This window comes from Enoplosus armatus, chromosome 8 (genome assembly GCF_043641665.1).
Source record: "Enoplosus armatus isolate fEnoArm2 chromosome 8, fEnoArm2.hap1, whole genome shotgun sequence".
Lineage (NCBI taxonomy): Eukaryota > Metazoa > Chordata > Actinopteri > Centrarchiformes > Enoplosidae > Enoplosus > Enoplosus armatus.
The window spans coordinates 9,814,029-9,831,301 of NC_092187.1; the positions used below are offsets into that span (position 1 = coordinate 9,814,029).

The 17,273-nt window shown below is 42.5% G+C and overlaps 2 protein-coding genes across 2 annotated transcripts; one reads left to right on the forward strand and one right to left on the reverse strand.

The window, feature by feature from the left end:
- Window positions 1–215: 215 nt before the first annotated feature.
- LOC139289081 (epithelial membrane protein 3-like) lies at window positions 216–3,358 on the reverse strand. The gene is made up of 5 exons (XM_070910588.1): window positions 3,277–3,358; window positions 2,130–2,218; window positions 1,923–2,025; window positions 1,687–1,827; window positions 216–944 (listed from the first exon to the last, which is right to left on the reverse strand). The coding sequence occupies exons 2-5, from the start codon at window positions 2,205–2,207 to the stop codon at window positions 769–771; spliced, it is 498 nt and encodes a 165-aa protein (XP_070766689.1). The 5' UTR covers window positions 2,208–2,218; window positions 3,277–3,358; the 3' UTR covers window positions 216–768.
- A 2,217-nt stretch (window positions 3,359–5,575) lies between these two features.
- ccdc30 (coiled-coil domain containing 30) lies at window positions 5,576–16,759 on the forward strand. The gene is made up of 27 exons (XM_070911150.1): window positions 5,576–5,596; window positions 6,262–6,444; window positions 6,604–6,724; window positions 6,938–7,128; window positions 7,443–7,523; window positions 7,682–7,759; window positions 8,255–8,411; window positions 8,761–8,832; window positions 9,404–9,519; window positions 9,607–9,737; window positions 9,815–10,007; window positions 10,212–10,310; window positions 10,704–10,832; window positions 10,978–11,115; window positions 11,467–11,645; window positions 11,847–12,114; window positions 12,252–12,374; window positions 12,888–13,058; window positions 13,129–13,338; window positions 13,796–13,953; window positions 14,092–14,257; window positions 14,838–14,959; window positions 15,149–15,290; window positions 15,409–15,545; window positions 15,938–16,055; window positions 16,302–16,366; window positions 16,541–16,759. Exons 1-27 carry the CDS (start codon window positions 5,576–5,578, stop codon window positions 16,746–16,748), a joined length of 3,777 nt encoding a protein of 1,258 aa, XP_070767251.1. The 3' UTR covers window positions 16,749–16,759.
- Window positions 16,760–17,273: the final 514 nt, after the last annotated feature.

Sequence of the window (17,273 nt, forward strand, 5' to 3'; positions counted from 1 at the left end):
GTTTGTTGAGAAACTGTAAGTTTACGGTCGCTATGGCAACGCAGTTTCCCTCTCTGATGGTAAAGCACACACACACACACACACACACACACACACACACACACATAAACACTGTACATAGTGTAGATCATTAGGATATATTATATTCTAAATATGACACAAAATATGTCTAATCATAACAACAACATATTTTATATGATATCTTTATAAACGTATTTGGTATCAAATGTGCAATTTATTATCATAAAAAACGAAAAAGAAATATTTTCGGATAACAACAATTGACTTGCCTACACATTCTGTTTCTTTGTGTGAGATTTATCACAAGCAGCGACAGAATATATTCTACATATCAGCTTTAGGTATAAAAATATATATCTTTCCAGTTTGCTCAAGGGAAAATTAAAAGCCATTCAAAATGCCTCATAAGGCCTACAACACTAATGAAAAATACACTGCATGGTATTTGCCTTCCTTGGTCAGCACAGGACAACAGTGGACACAAAAACCTCTTAGAGTAAACAGAAAAAACAGAAGGCGAGCATTATATATTGGAATGATATTGAGGATTCAATGTTTTTCCTGACAATTTTTCCAGTACACATGTAATTCAAAAACATAATCACATCAACTGAAGCCTGAGCAAAAATCACAACAGAGGCAACTGTGACTCCTGCAAAGTTAGCATTTCTGATGAACAAGAAGTCAAGTCAATTTAATTCATTTTTTTTCCAATACTGTTGCTGACATTGTTTCCCTTTTTCCTGTTCACTCTTTCTTACGCAGGTGGATGTATATGACCCCGCTGCACAGCAACAAAGGGACACACATCCAGGCCAGGATGAAGCAGTAGCCGAAGTGTCCTGAAGTCAGTTCTCTGGAGTCCTGAAGGATTTCTTTATTATGTAAAGTGTAGATGAGAGCTGCAGAAAAGGCGGTCAGCCCTGGAAAAAATATGATATTTGTTTTAAGACCGGGATGCATGGAAAAGTTTGCAATGTTTGCAACCTGCTTCATTTCATATACCTATCGATTAATGTCAAAGTGCCTACAATAGAGTGATAGCAACAACCACCCCCTGCCCACCTGTACATGTTGTACAGAGGGTGGGCAAAACAACACAAATTCATCACAATATATGAACTTTGTGTTGAGACTTTGTCACATAAAAGTTCATATCGGTTAGGAATGCAAAATCTGTGGTGGTGGCTGGTAGGTTTTATTCATTCAATATAGACTTTAAAAAAAAATTGAGGTATGTCACTTTGAATGCAGGTTTGCCATAACAGGCACAGTTAATTAGTTAATGGGCTCAAATACCTGTTCCCCCATGTTATACATATTTGGACAAATTCAACCATGACTAAGAGCAAACTTATGGTACAGCTACTGTATGATGATTATACCACTGTTTATATTTTGGTTGGGGTACAAAAATGGTCCTGCATGAAATGACACTTTTGCCTGTATCAGGTTCTTCCCCACCAACAAGCTCTTGTACTCGAGAAGTAAAATTCTTCTGCTGTACCTAAAATATAGAGGGTGTGGTCTCTAAACATTTAGCTTACTTGCCAAACATGGACTTCAGATATTTGCCTCCTCTCTCAATTTGCAAGCGTCACCCTTTTCGAATGGTCTCATCATACAGAGGCATGTCGGTGGCACATTGTTTCACTCCACTGTTACCTGCAAAGACTTGACACAGCCCAGTGAAGTAGAAGAGTCCACCCTTAGACATGGTGAACAGTTGACCCAGGAACACCAAGAAGGAGACCGAGGAGAAGACCACCGAGAGAACCATCAGGACCTGCACTGCCTGAAGCCACTCTGGGGAAAAAAACAGTCTTAGTTCCCTGATTTTACCTTTAGGAGAGAGAACTGTTCCCGTTTCAAGGAGGTTTTCAAATAAAATTGTTGCTCACCAGTTTCTTTGGAGGATGCACACAACCAGGTTCCTGTGGAGTTGTCAAACCTACAGTTGTACCACAGGTCTGAGTTCTCCATGCCATCCCACACCCACCAGGACTTTAAAGAGAGATTAGACATGATACACACAGCTGGATATGTTGCCACTTATGAAATAATACAGTTAAAGCAAACACACATCATGTCCTAGATTTGACCACTACCTTCTCCATGGTTGCGATGAACAGCATTGCCAGTGTGATGAGGTGCAGCAGGGTCACAAACATAAGCAGGTATGCCATTTCAAAATTCCCTGCCAAAAACAAGCAAAACAGTTTAAATTCAGGCTTTCCTGACTGGCGACTGCACCCAACATTACAGTTAGCAAGGAAAAACAGTGTGTGACCAATTGAACACGTTTGTCAGTTACACAGTGAAAGTCAGTGTTAGGGAACTTTCCTGTTTTGCCTTGAAACATAACACGGAAAATCTGAGTAGGTGAACAGAGTATACTCTGTATTGCGCAACACTACGCTTCAAAACAGAGTGTTAAAGTTATTTCTAAAACTGCTCTATGACTGGCCTGTGTGTTGCCATCGTACAGAAAACTTGCAGTGAACCTGGGCGGGCCTGCTGGATTCTAAATGGATCCAAAATATTTACCCATTTAACCTCACTACCCATCTGAATGGTTTTTTTTTTCACAGTAAACAGTCTGTAATTCAACTTGCATTTGTTTTTCATTAAAGCGACTCTACTTGTAAATATAGCGGAAATTCAAGTCTGAGGGAAAGACAGTGATTTTACAAAGCTATTTGACAATGTATCTACAGTAGTAGAGCACAAGCAAACAAAAAGAGGATATCGAAGCTGTTATGACAGTAATTTCAGTTCTGTGAGGCATTGAGGGAAATAAGAGACAGGATGAAATTGTCTGTAGATCTTTATCTGTAGGAGAGGTCCATTTGGGTGGGTGGTGGAGTCATGATTACTGTCAAATTATGTCATTACACCCGATTTCATCCATCACATGAAAGTGAATGAAAGGTAAAAAATGATGTGAAAATGGTTTAAAAACAAAGCAAATGGTTATGAAAAAAAGCATTTTGTTTGTAAGGAATCAAATAAAATACACATATTACAAAGACATGACATGTAACATACATGATCTTTTTTCTGTTGCAGGATTATTAAAATAAGTTATGATAATAATAAAAACGTGCATACTAGCATGATGATGATTTGCTTCTTTTAGAGCTTGTGTTATTAGGAGATGTGATGCAAGAATCACAACAATGACATTAAATGAAACCAAGATTTAACAAGATATTCACTGAAATTCCATGAAAAGTCAAGGCAACATCTACTTACCTCTGGTATTGCCTTATTGCCTGTTTGTCTGAATCAGATCTCAGGAGCACCTTAGGAGCAGTTTCTCCACTCTACAACATTGTGCCCCTCTTGGTGGTCCTCTCCTTCTAGCCTTGCCACACCCCCTTTGTTTTTTCAGTCACTCCATCCAAACTTTCCAAGGAGAACGCCCATTTCCTCTGTGCAGAACAGAGCTCCCTTTTTGCTCTGCCTCGTAGTCCCTCAGTACAACATCGCCATCCAAAAAAGACTCAAATGAGACCCACCCATGTGGGCAGTGGAGGCACATAAAACCACATGAAAAGACCTCTTCTGTAAACAGACCACTTGGAATGCTTTTCGGCATAATGAGCATTCTACTATACCTCATCCATTCATGATCCAAGTCTTCTTTGGGCAGATATGAAAAATAAACACACAGCTGCAACATAGTTCACATTTCTACACTAGAACATTGTGAGTATTCAGGGTGCATTGGTCACACAGAAAACATCTGGGCGGGGCACCACCATGCAAACATGCCTTAGCTCATGTTGTAGGATCAGTGGAGGTAACAAAAACAAAAAAACAACAAATTATGAAGTTTCAAAACACTAATTATACATTTACATCTAGGTATAAAAAGAAAAAAAAGAAAAGTAAAAAAGTATTTCTGTTCTTGAAAAAAGTTTCGAGTAATATCTGTACCTCTCCATCCTTTAGAAATAAATCATTTTTAAAATATTATAGGGTGATTGAGCTCAATGCTAAAAGACTAATGTTATGTTTGTCGCCCCCTGGTGTTTAAATGGATTTATGATTAAAGCTTAATCAAAGGCAATGCCCATTAACTACCACTGAGAACAGTGAATAAAGCATGATGTTGATAGAGATTGCATGTTTACGTACATTTTTTTTTATTACTACCTGGTTGCGAAGGACAAAACCAATTTAGAAGATAGGTTAATTGCAAAAAAAAGGCTAAGCCTCGGGTCAAACCTTGCTCGATTAGGGTTAGGGTTATTTCTTGTGCCAAATTGTAAAGCTGTCATTTACGACAACAATATTCCTTGGGATAATGTTTTTAAACTAAAACGAACACCGCCAGTTGGTTGGTTGCAACTTTCCTGATCGATTGTCCCCTGCATCCTTTGAATGGTACGGTCCGTTGCCTAGGTGCTAGTAGAAGCCAATTCACTCCGCCACGCCTGTCCTCAGGCTTTCTTGTCGCCTTTACTCATTGAAAGGTGAGTAAAACTTTTAACTGCACACTGCATGCTCTGCCTCACCACTTCAAAGAAGTAAGCGTTTAAGGACGACTCTTCAGTTATTACAACGAAAACCTTCCGGCGGTCACCAGTTGCTGCCAAGCGGCCGCTGGAGAAAGCTATGGCTACCGTTAGTGAGCTAGCGTTAGCTGAATGTGAAGTACACTACGATAACTTTGGAACAAACTTTGCTAACTAGCTAGCGCTGCGGGTAGCCACAGTTATCAGTATTGGTTATTTACTGAGATAGCTTATCATAGCACAGCATGGTCAGCAAATGTGTTATTATTAGCTAACCACATATTTCTGACTAGTGAGCTTGCGTGGCCAAAAGGAATGCAAGTGGCTGTTTTCCTACAATAACCCTCGTTTGCTCCTCCTCGTCAGACATTTTGGGAAGAGTGGTTAGCTGGAAATTAAAGATTCATAACCCCACATGAGGTGAGAGTCGTTACTTATTGGGAATAACTGTAGCAGGACCGTCAACATTGCAGGAAATTAGTAACGGCTATGGGTTTTGTTGCTAGTTAAATGCAACACTCTCAAATGCAGGGCAGGAAGACGCTTGCTTCGATGATAGAGATGTTACCCTTATTGCTGACCATGTTAAAGTCCTCATCATAACATAACAGCAGACCAAACATTGCTGCAGATCAGACATAGCTAATGAGCTTGAAGCTTTGCATAGCCTCGGGTGATGCAGTGTAACTCAGCTGATAAACCGGAGTGTGCCTCTGCCTGTCTAAGCTGAGGTAGCTGGTCTAATCTCTAAGCTTGCGACTGCAGGTCCTAACATGACTTGACAGCATTGTTCTAAAGCATCTCATCTTTTACAGGGGAACTCAAGGACAAGAGACGTTGTCATGGATGAACTGCAACAACAATGGGAGTGATGAAGTTTGAGGATCTGCTGATCTTTGACACATCACTGCACACTGAGTTGTGTGTCTTATGGGATACCATGTAGGCTAAATGTGTTGTTTTGGATCAGTATCTTCACCATAGAGGAAAAAGTTCATCATTCACAGATGCAGTTTCATCAAACTTAATGTATGACCATGGATCATGAAGAGGTAACATTGCTGCATAGCTGTTAATTTGCTTACAGATAACGTAATGCCAGTCACTGTTGAGAGGCTTTGTTCCAGTGTTCAACACCAGAAGTATTTGATGGAACAGTTTTTGTCCACTGCCCACAGTGTCTGCTAGGAATTTCTGCAGTTTAACAAGTATAAGTTACTGTAAAAATGCATGATTTACATGCAAAAGTGGCTGTTAAAGTGACTAAATCTTGCACCCATAGCCAACATTCCCCAGTATTAGGATGGTGGTTGTAGTTAATGTCTGATCTTTTAGCCATTTGTTCCACAACGGCAAGAGCAAAGACCAGTTGGTGTGGTGTTGAAGTACATGAGACCTGATACCAAGCTTGTGACAATATACTGCATGTTGTTGGAGTAGTGTCTGCTCCTGGAGTAGTTTAAATGCTGCATGGGGGGGCTTGCTCAGGTTACAAGCCCTACAAAGTACACTATTGTATTAAGCAACAGGTGTTTAGTGTTGGCATGCCACTCTGATGTTGTGTCCCTCTCCTATGTGTCATGGAAATGGATCCGTTTTCAGCGAGCCAGACAACCTTGATGTTGAACGCTTGTTGATGCTGTAGTTTGCAGGATAGTTTGTTGGATCATTGTTTTGCAGACGTAAGTAATTCACAAGTACTTCTCTGGGTTCTCAGGTGCGGACAGAGCTGGACCAGATCTCCATGCGGCTTCAGGAGGATGGCTTGCCCCCGGGGGCTGGTGTTGAGGAGCGGCAGCGCCACCTGTGGCAGCAGCTGCTCAACAGTGAGGCGAAGTGTCAGTCAGCCACCCGGGAGCTGCTGACCTTACGTACCCAGCAGGCCAACGAGATGAAGGAGGTGAACACAACAACTGTTGTAGCAGTGTCGTAGACCTCTCGACCTGATTGTGTATAATGGAAAGCTCCCAAGCTTCCAGTCCTATAGGACAGGACAGTGTTATTACTCTAAAGGGTATGTCAGTCACAGCTGAGTTACTTTTGGATTTTTGTCCGTCAGGTGGAGAGCTATGTTGCACATATTCGTGGGCTGCTGGAAGAGCGTGAGTGTCTGACTGCAGACTATGAGAGAGACAATGAACACTTGCGACAAGAGCTTCACCATATCAGACAACAACAAGGTGAATTCAGTGCAAATGTAGTGCAATGTTGGCATTCTCTCCTGAGCAGGATATTTAAAAGACGCCTTCCCTGAGTTACATATTAACTCTAAATCAGCTGCCATACAGCAATACTCGCACACTGTTTTGTTGTTATTCTATCTTGTGCTAAATGTTATTTCACACTCCTGCTAGAGAAACTATGGACCTGTGAAAATGCCCCTTTTCTTCCAGAGAGTCAGAGCAAGGAGCTGGCGGAGATGTTGGCTCAGGAGGACCTCGGGGAGATGGGCTTGAGCAGCCCCAGTGAGCAGGTGGCTTACTTGCTGGTGGAGAGGGCCACGTTACTGGAAAGGTTGGAGGCTGCTGAGAGAAGACTGGAGAGTCAGAGCCTCACTGACAACTTGAGGGAAGTCCACCACCAGGTAAAGGACTGACCTACGTACATCAGAGGGCTCTTCAATTTCCTCAGAATACCAGTTATTCACAGGAAAAGAACCACACAAGTCCATTTGAAATGTTTTAGCTGCTAATATAGTATGTACTGTAGTGTAGTCCATTCTCATCATTTGAGCTGTAAATGTGAGGCTTCCACTGAAGGTGCACAGCCTTTTCCATCTTGAACAATGAATGTGAACCTGTCCAAAGGCTTCATAGTTGTAGTGGAATATAATGGTTAACTATGCAAGGCAAATGCAGAGACCATATAAACGTGGTTAAGTGAGTCTCTCTGCAACAGGAGCATATTCGCCACGCAATGGGGGAGGAGCTGAGGCAGCAGAGGGAGGATATGCAGAAAACCATAGATAACATGACAAAGGTGAGGTGACTGTCAGTGTGCCCTACAGGTCTGTATAACTTCAGGTTGAATTTGTGAAGAAAAGAACAACCTAATGTTTCCAGTTAAAGTACAGGGACACCAGGCGATAGTTATCTAGTGTCTATTGTGATTCTGCCCACATGGGTCTTTCCTCTCAGCAGTGTTCATCCCAGAGTCCATGGAAGAAGCTGTTTGGGCTGCGCAGGTCTGGTCAGAGCAAACACAATATTACCCCCGTAGGTTTCCACCTCACAGCTCATACTAACTGAGTAACTAACCCTGATGTTGTGATAAAGGGCATCGCTGGCTTGTTTCAGAGCGGTACTACTTTTTGAAATACTTTCCACGCTGACAGTATGCCTTGATGCATGACCACTTGATGCAGACAACCTTGCTCGTCTCAGTAACATATCTGTGAATGTAATGTTCTAACAACTGATGAGTGCTCGAAATGGGTGAAACAGTAATCGCATGTCGTGGCACATGTGCTTTTTGTCCCACTGGTCTCTCTATGCAGGTGAATGCTGACATGTAAGATTATAACTCAATGCCCACGCTCCTTTCCAGGCCTGCAGTGATGATGATGATGATGATGATGAATCTCAACCTCCAGAATGCATGTCTCTTACAACAGCATGCCGGGCCACTTGCGTCTCTCGTCTAACTACCAATCTTTTCTCCGGTTGCACTCCTCCCACTCTAACCGTCCACGCTTCACTGTTTTACATCAGGCCCACAGTGAGGAGATTTCCCAGGAGCGCAATGAGCGCCAGCGGCTGGAGCGGGACCTGGAGGAGGCGTCTAGGAGGCTGGCAATGGCTCACCAGGATATCCGCAGACTCACCAATGAGCTGGACGCTGCCAAAAACAACAACGTAGACCCAAGCGGTATGTTGCAAAGACTTACAGTATGTGACCCTCAAAGAATTGCGGGTCTACGTTAGACTTTGATGTGATGTTTCTAAAGACTATGTACACGTTTGTATATTGTTTTTGCACATTAATTAAGTGGTTGTAAGAAACATGTCCAGATTTACACATGCAGCCCCAGTCCCTGGTCTACGCAACTGGTTGCCCCTGACTTTTAGAATGTTTTAATGTCCACATACAGTAGCTTGAATGTCTTCCCCTACTCTGTATTACTTTTGTCACTTTAAAACAAATGTTTTAAATGGCATGAATGAGCAGAAAGCATATATTCAGTTTTATAGAATTCAAAATATTCTTATAATCTCAGGGTCTGAGCTACAGGGAACTGTCCAAGAAGTAGAGAACCTGAGGAAGGAAGTGGACAAACTGAAACACTGTGGTGAGACAGACTTACTTAAAAACTTAAAAACTGCCATTCAGTGTGTGACGTTAACACCAGCCACATTGTTTGGAGATTTTATTTGACTGTTCTGCCAGTAGGGCTGGATGTTTCTGATTCCGTTTTCGTTGAATGGAAATGTAGTCATTATTGAGGAAAATATAAAATGCTTCAACAAACATTTTCTTTTTTTAATATTTGAATTAATGTCAGACCAAGAAACTTAAATAATGTTAGACTTAATGAAAGACTTTTCTGAATACTTTTTTATTCTTTTAAATTTGATTGATTTGGACAGAAGTTACTGTTAAAGACACTACCTTACTCGCTATTACTTCCCTCTCCAGTGGCTCTCGCATTTTTTCAAATCCAACGTTCAGGACAAATTGGCCACCTTGCCTTAATTGTCGTGGTGCGCTATAGGTATTATCATCATAATTACTACATGGTATATGTGTAAAATATAGTATAATATTGTAACTAAAACAGCAACAGACAGAAACAAAAATAGAATTTCATGTCTAATGTACATTTTCTAGATCTTCGTGGTCATTGTTTTGTCTCTTCACAGATATGATGAAGCTGCAGCGAGCTAAAGAGCAAAATGACAGACTAGATGCTGAGAACAGAGCTCTTAGGGACAGAGTCCGCACTTTAGAGTCTGAGAAGAAAAATCTTGTGGACCAGGTTGGTATTTCACTGAATTTATTTTATTGAAATAAATCAAAATGTTGTTGCAGCAGCTTGACATTGTTTGATGTTGTGTTTGTCCAGTTGGCAATAAACGATGCAGACCAAGATGTTAAATCCAAAGAAGATCGAAAGGACAAGAGCATTAGCAGTGAACCGCAATACAATCTGTCAGCTGACTCGTCAGCCCAAGAAAAGGATAACATTCACAAACGGTAAATACATTCATTCCTCAACAGCTGCATCCTGGTTAATAGTGTGATGAATTCATGCTCTTTCTGATTTGTTTCAGGTGTCGTGAGGCGATGGAAGACGGGCTTGTACAGGTGAGGGAGCTGCAACGGCAACTTCAGAGGCTACGCAAGGAACAGGAAGAGCTGGAGGAGAGGAATGAGGAGCTGGAGGCTCTGCTGGGGGAGGCCCAGAATGCCAGCAAGGAGGAGAGGCATCGCCATGAGGGAGAACTGGAGGGACTCCATCGGAGGGTAATGAGCAGCGCTAAATTCTTCATTTTCTTAACTTGATAAAAGATTGATGGATTATTTACTTTCACCTGAGAAGTTGAAGAAAGGTAGTTTTGCAGGCATTCATTAATGCCAGTTCTTGACTAGAAGAACTCAGACAGGATAATTTAGTCTTGGAAACAGTCTCTCTAATGGCTGAGTAATAATCTTAACTGGTCAATGCAGATCAAAGGCCTGGAGGCAGAGCTGAAGAAGCAGGATGCCCAAGAAAAAATGTTGAAGAACGGAGAAGAGGTCAAAGCCACTGAGTCCTATTTACAGCTGGTGAGAAATGACTCACTTTTGAATATCATTAATGTTTCCTCTGTGTTCATTTCACAGTGGTGTGTCGACGCAGCAACACTAACAACTCAAATAACACAAATTTAAATAGACAACTGTGATTTATTCAAAGCTCATTCTGAAGCACAAAGAGATGTAATCCTAATCCTGCTTAAAATGTAAAATAAACTGAGTTTTATAAAGTAGAGTTTTAAAAGTTGAAAGAAACTGTTACAGTATCCCAAGTTTGACCAAAAAGATCTCATGTGGATCAAATAGAATAAAATAGAAACAATTTTTACTGCACAGTGAAATTCTTACTATAGTGTCCTCTCACATTGCCATACACAAATGAACTTAAACCTTGACCTTGTTCCCCTGTCACCATGTGTGAAGCACCTAAGGGACAGCAGCCAGGAGAGATTGGCTCTGCTAGATGCTCGTCTGACTGAGGAGAAGGACTGGAGGAAACAGCTGGAGGTTGACCTCAGTGCTGCCCAGGCCGCCCTCAAAAAAGACAAGGAGGTAAACACCACATGTAACACCACAGCTACACAAATATGTGAAATTCAGTTTATAGTTCAAAAGGTTTAGTCCTGAATCAAAGAGTTACTGGTGTATTACAAACACACAGAAACTGCATAGAATTCCCTCGTTCTCTTCACCAAAGGCTTTGCAGATAGGTGAGCGAGAGCTGAAGAAGTTGCGACTTGAGGTCAACAGCCTTCAGACAGAATGCCAACAAGGGAAAACGCTGATCAAGAGTCTCACACAAGTCAAGGGGGAAAAAGCTGTTCTGGAGGAAAAGGTTTGTTCAAGTCTTCTAATTTTACAAGACACCTTGCATAAGTCAGTCCTTTTTAAACATGATGAAACTGGGGAGAACATTCTTGCTACACGGGTAAATGGTTATTAAATACAGGAAATACAGGAAAGCATAATGTTAATAAGCAAAAATGTGTCCATTGCAATTGTTGACGAAGAATTAGTGTTTAATAAAAAGAGCATGAAAACAGAAAAACATGATATGAAAATATTGTATATTCAGCGTCAGGAGATCAAAATGTAAACATGAATTTACAGCATGTGTCATTTTGACATTTATGCCTCTAAAATGAATTCCTCTCCATCGTTATGTCTTTGCCTCTCTGCCTGACAGGTGGCCCAGATGGAGCGCGCCCACAGCCGGCTCCAGAGCGATCTGGAACGCTGCAAGGACAGTAACCAGGCCCAGGAGGACCTGAGTGAAAACAGGCTTCAGGTCAACCAGCTGCAGGAGCGCGCTGACCGGCTAACTGCTGAACTCGGCAGCCTCCAGACGGCACACAGCGCCTTGAGGTTGTTGTCAGTTCAGAGTAGTGAAGTAGTGGCTCATGTAGTAGTATTTTTGAGACATGTGGGTTGAAATAGATCATTGTTGGGACATAAGTGATGCCACTGCCACAACTGGTACTTCTATCTATTTTGTGTCACAGTCACAAGATAAGACTGGAAAACACCGGAGCTTACTTGTTTTGCATAAATGTGCATATTTTCCAGGAATGAGATGGTTTCTGAGCGGCTGCAGACTGCTGAGCTCCAGGCCAAGCTGAGCTCCAGTGTCCAGGAGAAGCTGACCGCTGAGGGGGAAAGAGAGCGACTGGAGCTCGAGATACAGCGCCTCAAAGCGCAGCTCAAGTGGCATCAAGAGCAGCTCTCCTCTACAAAGGAAAGCCTTATTAGCAGCCAGAAGCCTGAACTGCACACAGCTCATATAGAATCCAGGCTTAGTCCGGTGGAGAGGACCAAGGATGAGTCCATGGATCAGGTAACTGGATTACATGTCCATTGTAGGGTAGTTTGATTTGTCTCGTAGACCTGCTCATAGAGGAAGGCGAGCACAAAGGGAATTTCCTCTGCCGGGATCATATATGATTCATATATATGTGTGTGTTGTGTTCGTAGCTTTCATGTCTGAAGCAGGAGCTGAATCATCTGCAGACCAAGCTGGGGGCGGAGCGGCAGCTGGCCTCTCAGCACCAACTGGCCCTGCAGGCTCAGGTCAATGAAGCCCAGGCACGCATCAAGGTACGTATGTCCTCAACATGCCCTGACAGCCATGCTGTTTCTGCATTTCAGTTCAAAAATATCTAATAATCACTGTCTCCAGTACTTATGAGTTTCAGTTTATTACATGGATTTTCATTGCTTAACTTTTCATATCACAGTAGCTACATTATACTTTCATACTTTAGGCAATAGACAATTTGATGTATTATTTTATTGCATAACCTCAAATGAAGGTAAACAAGGGCACATTTCTATAGCTTAGCCTGTATCATTTCTGGCAAGCTTCCTCTCTTTTACATTTATAATAAATGCTGATGATTAACACAAAAGGTCCCCCAATTCCAGCAGTACCGTGCTTTTTACAAAATTTGAGTCTTCATTCAAATTATGGAGAGCATGTGGGATTTACTTGATTATTCATAACAGCCACAACAAGTCTTAGCTGGGGGACACTACCTGGCTACCTGTATTTATCTGCACTCCTCTTCAGCATAAACATATCCGAACCATCTCTCTCATTTCCCTCTTCAGTCGCAGGACTCGGTGTTGAGCCAGAAGTCAGAGGAGGCTAAACAGATGAAGCAGGACCTGCAAAGGGCACAGAGCCTGTTCACCTCAGCAGAGAGAGAGCTGCGCTACGAGAAGGAGAAGAGCATGGACCTAAAGAGACACAACACCCTGCTGGACCAGGAAAAACTCAAGGTTGGTATTTGATTGAAGCAGATTTGGAATTTCCAGAATGCCTCTGACATTTAACACGTGCTTCTTTCAGCTCTGTGCAGAACTGAAGCAGGTCCAGACCAAGCTGGTCCAGGTGGAGCAGAGCGTTCACACACAGACGGCCGAGTGTGAACGTCAGCAGCAGAAAATCAGGGAGCTGGAGCTGGACCTGGCACGCAACTCCACAAACCGCAGCGCCACCACCTGTCTGCAGGAGGACCTGCAGGCCGAGAGGGCGCGGCTCATTGCTGCTGACAAGAAGGTCAGTGCTGGTGCAAGTTCTCCACAGGGATCAGCGCTTTCATCTAATCTGGTGTTAAATGTGGCGCTCTTGCTCTGTTGATATTGCGTGTTATTGGCTTGTAATTACAAATTCCATATGAACGTTCTCATAGTTAGGTTGGCAAACCTAGACTTAACTGGTTGCCTTATTTTTAATTTTTACATTGAAGTCCTTTGTAACTTAATATTGAGTACATAGAAGAAGCAGTTGCCCCTTAGCTTGTGAAGACATCTTGGGACATGATTCTTGTCGCTGTAGAGAAGTTGTAAAGTTGGCTTTTTTCTTTTTTTTTTTTTTGGTTAATTGCCAACATTGTAGACTATTTCTGTCAGACACCAGGAAATCCTGGGAAACTCTGGAAATGGATTTGAGGTTGGGAGCTCATGTTGTCTGTTTGTCTCACTGAGTGAAGCCTGTGGCTCTGTTGTGACGGCAGGTGTTGGAACTGCAGCAGCAGCTAAAGAGTGCCCAGCACCAGCTGCGCGTTGAGGAAGCCCGGGCCGGCGAGAGCAGCTGCCTGGAGAGGGACAGCAGGGATCTGTCTGACACCCTGTCAGCCCTGAGAGCCAAGCAGCAGGAGGAGCACATCACCAGGTCACACACACTGCAGTGCTGCTGATGCTGCCCAGTTTGACTTGGTCCTAGAAGTAGTAATAGTGCTATAACCAAGAAGGTTTTAGAGCCTGATTCTGATCCACTCTTTTTGTTTACCATCTTTCTATCCTATCTCAGGAAGCTGTTGGAGCAGCGTGAGGAGGAACTGCAGCAGCAGGTGCGCTCTCTGAGACTGAAGGAGGCCTCCATGACCAGGACAAATGCAGAGCTCAGCCACCGTGTCCAGCAGCTGGACACCCGTCTGGCCATCCTGGAGGCTGAGCTTAGCAAGGCCAGAGAGGAGGTAAGGAACAGGGTACAACAGTTCATCAGATGTCACCTTTTAGACACCTTTCACACTCCTAATATGTCTTTTCAAAAGTTTGCTCAAACGTGATTCACAACTTAAATCCACTGACAAGTTCTCAATCTGTACTTAGCTTTTCAATGTAATTTCAGTTATAGGATTCAAATTGTTCTCATCAATTAATTGGAGTGTAATATAAAGTGACAGTTTTTTCAGAGGTGTTGTGCTGACAGCTCATATCCAAAACAGTGTTTGTACAGTCTGTGAGCTCTGTCACTTAATGTCTACTTCTTATCTTGAGCAGTCTGAAGATTTCAATCAGCAGCTGCAACCCAGTAAATTCCTGCAAGCAGGGTGATAGAATCTGTTTTGCTGTATATGTTATTGTGCTTTTTCAAAAACTGTAATCATTTAGTGCTGCTTGACTTTTGGTTGGCATTTTTACAAAGTGTACACAGTCTTCACATTAACCGGGTGGCCATATTTATTGTTTATATATTTATATTTACCAATGCTTCAAAGTCTGTGTAATCCAGTTAGAATTCAGATTGAAACGTGTGTTACATATGTCCTCCAGGCGAGAGACAGCCAGAAGTCGAGCCACAGACTGCAGGAGGACTTGGTGGCCAGTCAGCAGGAGTGTGACAGAGTGCAGGGGGAGCTGCAGCAAGTTCTCCTCCAATTGGACACACACGTCAGGTGAGACACACACATGCACTAATATAAATGTTTACATTGAACACATTATTATGAAATGAACTCTGGTACCCTGGCTATCAAATGACCATGTATGTTTCTGATCAGCTGAATAAGGTTATAGAATAATTCGGTAATCACTGAGAAGTTGTTGCTTTTCTTGTGGTTCATTTCTTCTGTTCCTCCAACCAGGAAGTACAACGAAAAGCAGAGTCAGCACAAGAGCAAGCTGCGTCAGGCTAAGCAGGTCTTTCTCAAGGCCACCACGCAGAGGGACTGCATCATCCAGAAACTGGAGAACGACCTGGTGCTGGCCTCTAGCCTCTCCCACAAGGTCAGAATGCTGTCGTAGACTTCTGAATATCCTGCAAGAGATGTTTGTGCCTGAAAAATATTTTCTAAATATTTTTTTGTATATTTCTTCCTCTCGTCTCCTCCCCGGTGGCTTCCAGGAGAAGGAGAGGATCCATACAGTGACGGAGGAAAATGAGAAGCTTTTGGAGGAGAAGAGGGAGCTGCTGCGGAAGATAAGTGAGGCAGAGGAAATGGGAAGCAAAGGCATGAGGACCGCCTCCACTGTCCAACACAGGTGTCTTAATGAATCACACTAATGAATCACTTATTACTCTCATACCTGCTGCTGGCTCTTTTGAAGTGACAGTACCTTTTTGCCAAGTGGAAGTATTATGATTGGATATCAAAGAGATACCCTCTTAACCAAGTATTGAAATATTATTGTCATATTGGAAAACGACTTAATGAAAAACTGTAAAAAGCAAAGGCCAGTGATTAGTGGGTTTCATTTTAAGTTTGTTCCCTATAGTGTTTGTTTGGATGCCTCGTGGACTGGACCACAGGAAAGCAACCAAAGCATCATTAATCATTCATTAGTCATTAATCTCCTCTGTTAGTGAGGACATAAAGGTCACACTGGGTAAATAGGTTTTGTGAGTTGAGTGTGAACATTAATCTGTGTTCTAGGGTCAACGTCTTAGAAGTGGAAAACAGACAACTTCAGGATCGAACCCTGAAGCTCTCCAATCAAGTCAGTTCCTTAGAGCGCACCCTGAGGAACGTCCAGTCGTTCTACAGCCTGGAGGTAACATCATACAGATCTTTATGCCCTAAGGGGACATACCACTCATAGCGCGTTAGTGATGTGAGATGAAGAAGTTATAATTTTGAGTGTGGAAGGTGGATTCTGTCACAGCTGTATATTTTTAAAGGTAAGAGAAGTGGCTTGACCTCATGTAAAATGGGTGACATGTCCTTTCTTTTGTTGTAATAAAAAACGTTCATGTGTTTTGATCTGATCTGATGATCTGATGATTCAAATGATCAACAGAATACCAAGAAAGTGCTCCCCTCCGATAATCTCTGCGATGGCATCCTGCATACATCTACGCTAAGGTAAGGCGGTTTTGAGAAAACAAATTGTTTTCTAAAAATTATTTAATTATCTATTATTTCTTCAAAGAATTCACAACTTAATATTCTCGTCATATTACACATTGATAGGTCTACATATAGGTGGATGCTTGTGTGTGATTTTTCTACCATTTTTCACCACGCCTGTGTCACCAGTCTGACGTCAGGTTCGTGCGACCCGCTGGACATCCTGGACGCAATCTGCCGTGTGAAGGTGGGCGACCGTGTGTTGGTGGACGGCACTCGAGCGTCTGTCTCCACGCACCAACCGTCAGAGCAGGGCTACCTGAATCTCACCTCCCCATTGGTTCCTCCAGACACCAAAGGAGCAGAGGAGAGCGCCAATAACAGTGACCAGGTATGAGAGGTGTTAGATGTTGGTGGGGTTGTTGCCTGTGTTTGGCAGCAGCGAGCTACCAAGTCATCGTATTGGGTGGTGCTACAGTATCTTCCACTGGAGACTCTGAATGATGAAATCTGAATAAAGGAGTGAAAAAATTCGAAGAATTCAAATAACCCTTAAAAGGCAGTAATAATGAAAGGGATCTTCCACTGCAGTTCTGCTCAGGGTGATATCTCTTTTGTATTGCAAAGCAGATTCTTGTTTGGCTCGTGAGTACTGTTTTTTGATCCAGGTTCAGACTAAGAGTGCAAATGTAGGGGGTTTGTGAAAGAAAAAAAAAAAAGCCTGTGCAAGTGTCAATCAAATATTTTAGACATATTTTAAAGGAAACAGGATGTAACGGGAGATTTGATTGAAACACGTGGCACAATCTTGCTTGTATGCACTAATGTGTGCACATGCCTGGGAAGTTGGGTCAGCTGTTTGCATTAAATCAGAATGCTTGGAAGCCTCGTGTTGGCTTATGATAAAAGATTGTTATCATTT